General features: G+C 33.0%; 1 protein-coding gene across 2 annotated transcripts in view; it reads right to left on the bottom strand.

Moving 5' to 3' along the window:
- The window catches only part of LOC119837105 (RNA-binding protein fusilli), an 85,119-nt gene that overhangs the window by 12,548 nt on the left and 63,878 nt on the right, over window positions 1-8,693 (bottom strand). For both annotated transcript variants that reach the window (XM_038362607.1, XM_038362606.1), the window contains exons 7-8: window positions 978-1,088; window positions 375-507 (exon numbers count right to left, since the gene is read on the bottom strand). In XM_038362607.1, the coding sequence (XP_038218535.1) occupies window positions 375-507; window positions 978-1,088 (244 nt within the window). The remainder of the gene's footprint in view (window positions 1-374; window positions 508-977; window positions 1,089-8,693) is intronic.

The raw sequence follows: 8,693 nt of genomic DNA on the forward strand, positions 1-8,693 counted from the left end.
ACAGAGAAAATTCATATTTATTAAAAACTTCTTGTGTTTCTACTTAGGACGAGAATGAAGGGCTTTCGTAAATAACATTTAAAGCTATCTTAATGATTTGTAATACACCAATCTCTCATTATTTATACATGTACGAGGAAATACGTAATTAAGAATCTAGTTTTATATTGTCATAACGTCAATATTTACATCAATTATAGCAGATGTAATCATAGAACGAACTATTTTAAACCTAATACTAACTCCCTCTACTATTTTATATAAGCATTTTTCTGGACTTTACTGAGAAACCATCATTCAGGTCATGGCATATTTTATTACTTTTCTTTAAGCTACACTTTAAGCCTACTTTGCTTGTGCTTTCAGTTCCTCACCTCAATGTACCGCGGGCCAATATGGTGTTTATGCCGCTTTAGCGCCATGTCGCGATGTTCCTGAGACACGAAACGCACTAGAGCCTCTCCGTTGCGTCGCCCTTGCGGTGATAGGCAGAGAGCTACGCCACCCCTTTGGACAAATTATCAATTCTAGAGATTTGGAAGGTAAATAATAAAGAGATCCGAAGTTCTTCGCATTTATTAAACATATGTGTACTGATGGGTGTGAAGTTTTATTGAATGTTTATAACGAAAGGCATACTTATATTCTTTTGTATATATATACTTATTTTCTTATATTTTTTTGTCTAAAATCCAAAATTTCTTTTAAGAACGCACAGTACGCGGTACATTTCATGCAAATTTTCAAGTTTTTCAACCAATTTTAATAAAACTAACACCCAATTTCAATTTTTTAAGTTCTCGAACCAATTCCAAAAAACACCCATAAACAGGACAGGTAAAACACCCATAAACAGGACAGGTTTAATAAATAAGAAGTTTAAATCTCTTTTTATTATTGGGCAAACGAAATTTTTGTCAAAGAATATTTTAAGGGTCATATCATTATAATAGGAAAAAAGGCAAAGATCAACATACTTGGCAACATTGAGTCCTCGAAAGAATTTGGCGATGTCTTGGTCAGAAGACTGCCAGGGCAAGCCGCGTGCTCTTACTATACAATTTCCGTCTATCTCATCGTCCTTTGAGCTGAAACAAAAGACGTTACTTGGTTATTATATTAATAACACCTATTACGTGACTACTGTGATATTGTTAGTAAGGATACAGAAAACACACGTTACCTTCCCCAATGCAAACTGGAACTTTTTGTGCCGAAGCGTTTTCGATTCCCACAATATATAAAAAAAAATACGTGTAATATATTGAACCGATACCCGTGTAATACGCACTTGAGTTGTAAAGTGTACTGACTGAATGTTGCTAATAAAATTATTGTTCATTGTGTGAATATAAATCTATTAATTGTGTTATCTATATATTCATGATGAAACGGTGTTGATTTTTTCCTCAATTAATTGATATGCGTGTTTAAAATGCTTTAAGATATGTTTTTTCAATAGCCAACAATCTCATTACAAACACCATTTTATTACAAATCTAGCCATCCACGTCGACTTTGAATAATGCGAACTTTAATGTATAAATTTTAATAAATCGTCCAATTTTCAGCTATTCATAAAAAAATCCATTGATACAGTTAGGAGAAATTATTTTTGACTAGATTTCTAAGCATTCTAAGTTGTTAAAAGTTAACAGCTGTGTTACCTTAATATAAAATACAGGTTTTGTTATATAAACTGAAATATATACTATTATACAAACTAAAATAGGTACTATTTCATTGACATCCCGTTATCAATATAAATAACACAATGTAATATCGCGGATTTATTACAGAATTGACAAATAGTATCGATAAATGGATTATAATCTGTTTAATACGATAACGCTGTCACCGTTTTCTTATCTATCTACGTTCTTTTATAATCTGTGCTCTAATCAATTGCCGACCGAGAAATTACTACTGCTGATACAAAAAGTGAAAACCGATTTCAAGAACTGAAATTCATGCTGACATAAACTATTCGTCAATGCGACGTTTTTATCAGGAATTCTGTTATTAACATATGATTTTTGATTATTTGTAAAATAGAAATGCCAATTCATAGTTATAATTATATGCCCGAACAATGTCTGCAATTTTATATGACAACAGTTAAAAATATACAACTTATAATAAGCAATAAAAAACAAAAATTCGACCCCGTTTACAAAAAAAAAGGAAAATATGACGTAATGTATGTATGTATAATGTATTGCTTCATTTCAAAAAAGGAAAGTTATGGATGAATAAATAACTAACTAAATGAAATTCCGAAAATGTCAATATCGTTTTTGCATAGTGAAAAAATGCTTGATACATTCCGTATGAATATCTTCCCTTATTCCCCACATACAAGTGAATTTCTATGAAGTGAAGACAGTTTGGCTAAAGAGTAAAACAGGTTACTTCTTTTCCGCGGTGAAACATCTCATTTCCATGGGAATTTTCTTGTACTACGCGAGCGAAGCAGCGCGGATAGCTTGTATGTAAATATTTATACTTATCAGCACCCATATACATATAGACAAAACAAATAAAAACCGTTTCTGATCACGCAAGTTGTATTATATAAAACGGTTATAACATTATAATTACTATGAGGATGGAATGTCATTTCCCGACCTCATGCAGCCCTGCCGTGATTTCTTTCAGGTTATCGCTGGGTAAACATTATTCAATGATTTTGTATTATCAGCGATTAATTCGTCGTCGAGACCTATTTAACAACTTCCAAAACATGATGACTTTTGCGTTTTGTAATCTGGTATTATGTTTGAAAATTCGGGGGGTTTCCCTGCATATTTTACACAAGATATTATTTAGACAGAAGAATTTATTAGATTAGAATAGGACATATTGACATATTATACAAAATAGACTAAAACGCACAAGTTTAGACTTTTTCAATGTCACTCTTGAATCCTTATCATCTTTACTTAATATTATAAAGCTGAAGAGTTTGTTTGTTTGAACGCATTAATCTCAGGAACTATTGGTCGGATTTCACAAATTCTTTCAGTGTTAGATAGTCCATTTATTAAGGAAGGTTATATAGGCGGAACGCTAGTAATTTATACACATATCATACTGTGAAAGAATTTTTGAATTCGGTCCATTAGCAAGCGCAGGAACGCTTAGCGCATGCAAAGAAAAAAAAAAACATCTTCAGCTTTATATTAATGTAATATAGATAAACACTCAGATCCTTATGGTGGTAGGTAGTACTTTATAGCCTTCCTCGATAAATGGGTCGTCCAACACTAAAATATAGTTTTTAATGGAATAAAACTGGCACAGACAATTAAATAGTTACAACGTCACAAGTGACAGACCTGAATTACTGTATAGCGCTGTATATTATTTACATACATGGCAAATAAGTATGTTTATGTCTTAGTAAAAAACACATTTCTCATAATAACTCACGCTATGTCTTACTGTTATCAGAAAGTACGAAATGGTCACGGTGCTCGCTCTGTAAAGTTCCATGCTACTGCAATCACGATAACATTATCGCAAGCATGCACTTTGTAGCTAGATGCATATGTGAATTATAGTAATTCCACTATTAGTTCACGATTTAAGAGATATTTAGATTGTTTTATTTGGTTGTACAGCGAAACCTGTTTGCGCTGTGTTAAAATATAGAACTATGATTTTGTTGATTAAAGATGGCATTTTCGAATGTATGATAACTTTGGATAGCTTAGTCGTTTCTACAGATTTAAATAAGGAAGCGATGTACAACGAACTATCAACCCTAATCTGTTTGGTTTTGGTTTGAAATTGAATTGAAACGACCGAGAAAAACCTCTATATCTCGAAAAAAATGTTTTCTCTTCCCTTCACGCCTTTAAAACTTACTTATTTCTATAGTGGGAGTAATTAATGAGTCCATGCAAGGCCAAATGTAGATGTTATTTTTCGTCTTTAACTCGAAAAGTTAAATTTGACTTCCATATTTCAACGTTATAGGACATTTCATCCATCTTACTCGAAATTAACCCTAAAAGTAGAATAAAATTACGCCGAAGTTAATCCAAAATATGGGAACATAACAATTTTTTTTCGCGTATGATCTGTGTTATATTCGATTTAGAGTTTCTACTAGAAATATAAAAAAAATAGACCAAAATTCTTATATGTAGCTATTGCTATATTGCATACAATTCGTTAGTATCTAGTTAAATATCAACTACCCAATTCATAATATTATTTTAGTTGCACTTAAAAATTGATTACTTTGTCGCTATTTGTATCGTCTAATAGGTCATTAAGTAATTAATTTTATTGTTGTGAGAGATAAAGATGCATCGGAACATACGGGATTAGACGAATAAACGCATTATCAATGCAAATAACAATGAAATTTGTGGCATTTACGTGGGCACGTGTAAGAATGTAAAATCGCCATTTAAAAGTGATCAAATAATGTCCGCGCGGCGTTGTATAAAACATCCATTGAAATTAACACCTTATCTTGTAGCAAGTTATGTTCAAATTTTATTGTATCATTCCTAACAAAATTCTGTTTAATACACGCACAGACAGAGTTTTGCTTCGGATAAATTTTTAATTGTTTATTATACGTCAATGCTGGGGTCATTTAACATTTAAATAATATCATTTGTGGCACTTACCCATTCTTATCTATACTAATATTATAAAGCTAAAGGGTTTGTATGTTTAACGCGCTAATCTCAGGAATAGAAACAGGAATACTGGTCCGTTTTGAAAAATTGTTTCAGTTTTAGATAGCCCATATATTGAGGAAGGCTTAAGGCTATATACGTCCCACGGGCGAAGCCGTGACGGGCCGCCAGTTATAAAAAAAATTCGTAAAAACAGTAGTTAGTATGTCTACCTTTCCAAATACATAAAGCAATAAACTAAATAATAAAGAGAACCAACATGGAACATTTCACGTTTGACGTGACTATTTGACTATAAAGCGAATGTTATCTCAACTGGCGATGTAGTTAACACGTAAAACACGCCTAATTAATGCCTAGAAGTTTAGTATTCATAAATGTTTTTGTTACGTAGAATCCTAGTATAGATAGTAATTCTTTTTCGTTCAGAAACGTGTAAGTACTGGTGACAAAAATTCGATTTGTGACTCGACAATAGTTGTTTATCTTTCCCCGTAAATGGATAAGAATGACTTGGGAGAACAAATAAATAAAATGAAGCCTGGTAAGGTCTCAACCTCAGTAAAGTTGTCGAAATATTCGTATAATCTACGAATGTACGCGCTCATGTATGGAAAAAAAACAATTGTAATTAAACTACACTTTAAGATTCGTGTTTCCTCTTCGTGCGAATGTAACAATATTTTAGCATAAGTTTTAAATAATTTGGACACGTAAAATAATTTTAAAATCTGGCGGGTAGGTTTTCAGCTACTTTGTAACGAACAAAAAAGGTTTTCTCTTTTAATATTATAATTATATAGAACAAGATGCTCGTCCCGGCTCTGCCCGGATATCAAGATTCCTGTTTTATCCTAACGGAATTTTTAATCAGAATAAACAGTATCCTATCACCAAAATCAGCTCATACCCTGTCTGTATACCAAATTTAATCAATATCCGTTAAGTAGTTTCAGCTTGATTGACGGACAATCATCCAAACAAACAACATACATTTATAATATTAGTGTGATGTGATAGATAAAGACGTCAATTTGCAAATTTTACTTGGCTAAAGTGTCAATTCACATTGTTTTATACTCTCCTATCTTTACCGAGTGTCTAAGGGCAAGGCAATAAGAAACGTGTAAATATCCTATCCTACTAATATTATAAACGCGAAAGTTTGTAAGGATGTGTGTGTGTGTTTGTTGGTTTTTCACGCAAAAACTACTAAACCAATTGCAATGACATTTGGTACGTAAACAACTGAACAACTGGAATAACATATAGGCTTTTTATCCCGATATTCCTAAGGGATACGGACTTACGCGGGTGATACCGTCGGGCGCAACTAGTATAATATAAATTTAATTATATAAGTGCTGATACACTAATTCACATAAATTGCATCAGATTTCTCTCGTCTGAACAGATTTAACAAAGGTATATAACGAAACATTATAACATTTGGAATAAACAAAAGAGATTTTCGAATCCAACCGCAGTCATGACAAAAAAATCTGTAAAGTATCATCAAACATAGGACTTCTCAGTTTCCACACTTACAAGCTAATCACTGCACCAACATTGAATACAGTTAATATAATAAATTTATTTTATACATATAATATAATAAAGTAGCGGCGATTGAAAACGTTAGAAAGGTCTTGGGTCAAAGATATTACGTCCGATACGAAAATTATCTCTTTGACTTTGAGTTAATCGTACAATGTTACTGGAAATTGCTGTCTCTGACTTCCTTATTGGAAAATACTATTTCCCATTGACATATATCAAATATAATTTCGATAATCTAGAAATTTCTAGAATGTGGATAGTCTTAGCGATAGACAGAATATTCCTAATGTAAAGTTAATAATACGTGCTATATTGTTTACAAATTATATGAGTATTGGTCATCCATCCAATTTATGGCCGTCCCAACCGTTGCTTAACTTCAATTTTATTATTCGTTGTTATAACTGAAACAGACATATCACCTTCGAAAATTTCAACTGTCTATCACGGTTCAAGAGATACAGCTTACAGACGGATAGATAGACAGACAGACAGAACTACAGACATACATACAACAACACATATAGACAGACATAAAGCAGACCTATATCTAGATATACACCGTCAGCCAACTCTCCATTGTCCAATGTTATGAGTTATAGCGACAATAGTTCGTCATTGTCTTTTATATTATGACTCGATCGGCTACAAACTGAAAAATGTTTTGCTTCACTGTGTATATTATATAAGATACTAGCTTTTTTAGGCCGCGGCTTCGCCCGCGTAGAATTCGCTTATATCGCGCGACATGGTAAGGAGTATTTTCTTCGCATTAAAAAGTATGGTTTGTTCTTTTCCACGTTTAGCTCCACCTTCATATCAAGTTTCATCAAAATCGGTTTGACGATCGAACTTTCATACAAACTTTCATCCCCTCTTCCAACCCTTTCTACCCTTTTTTCGCGATAAAAAGTATCCTATGTCCTTTCCCAAGTTCAGTTCTATAATCATACCAAATTTTATCAAAATCGGTTCAGTGGTTTAGGCGTGAAAGCGTAACAGACAGACAGACAGACAGAGTTACTTTCGTATTTATAATATTAGTAGGGATTAATACATTGCTGTACTAACAATTAACGATACGTTTACTTGTAATGTTTTAATTACATTTTCAGTTACACTATCACCCGCGTAAGTCCGTATCCTGTAAGAATATCGGGATAAATAGTTGCCTATGTTATTCCAGTTGTCCAACTGTCTACGTACCGAATTTCATTGTAATCGGTTTATTAGTATTTGCGTGAAATAGTAACGAACATTCGTACCCATACACATACATCCATCCTCACAAAATTTCGCATTTATAATATTAGTAGGAAGAATATCAGTTCTTGTTGTAAAGGTGTTTCTTATATTCATTCCATTTTAAATGGAATCTCTCAAACACGCGGCCCGTGTAATAAGTAGCTTATGCCTATCTCTGTATCGAATTTCATACATATACGACAAGCTATTTTGCGGGAAAGAGTAATATACATCCATACATCCGTACTTTCAAACTGTCGTTTGAGTGAATGCAACTTTGAGTTTGCGTTTGCAAATGTTTTTCTCCTATATGATCACCACACACACACACGCACACACACACACACACACACACACACATAGACACACACGCACACACATACACACACACGCGCACACACACACGCACACGCACACGCACACACAGGTAAATCACTTACACATGTATTTCGCACATACGCACTGAAAATGATGAGTTCAACAATCACTTTGATTTCATGATGTTGCAACATTTTTGTTGACGTGATTCCGTTTATTTGGTACTAGCTTTTGCCCGCGGCTTCGCACGCGTTATATTCCGACTAATTTAATAGATGTTATTATACATATAAACATTCCTCTTGAATCACTCTATCTATTAAAACAAAACCCAATCAAAATCCGTTGCGTAGTTTGAAAGATTTAAGTATACATAGGCACAGAGAGAAAGTGACTTTGTTTTATACTATGTAGTGTTACGAATTTACATGTATGTATTCAATAGAAATAACGCAAGGAGAAAACATTGTGGTTTTATGTGTATATATCTAACGTTAATAAAATTACTGGACCGATTTCAAAAATTATTTCACCATTAGAAAGCAGAAGATTAGTATGATACATTTTCACAGATTGACAACCCATCCTACTAATATCATAAATGCGAAAGTTTGTGAGGATGTGTGTATGTTTGTTACTGTTTCATACAAAAACTACTTAACCGATTGCAATGAAATTTGGTACGTAGACAGCTGGACAATTGGAATAACACATAGGCAACTTTTTATCCCCATATTCCTACAGGATACAGACTTACGCGGGTGAAACCGCCGGGCGCAGCTAGTATACAATAAATTTGTTCAACACCTACACACGATATTCATTACACTTGAAAACTTACATCATTTCTAATACAATTTATACGTTAAAACAACGATAAATAAATATATAATTTATCGCTTTTATTTGTAT

Source organism: Zerene cesonia, chromosome 26 (genome assembly GCF_012273895.1).
Source record: "Zerene cesonia ecotype Mississippi chromosome 26, Zerene_cesonia_1.1, whole genome shotgun sequence".
Taxonomy (NCBI): Eukaryota; Metazoa; Arthropoda; class Insecta; order Lepidoptera; family Pieridae; genus Zerene; species Zerene cesonia.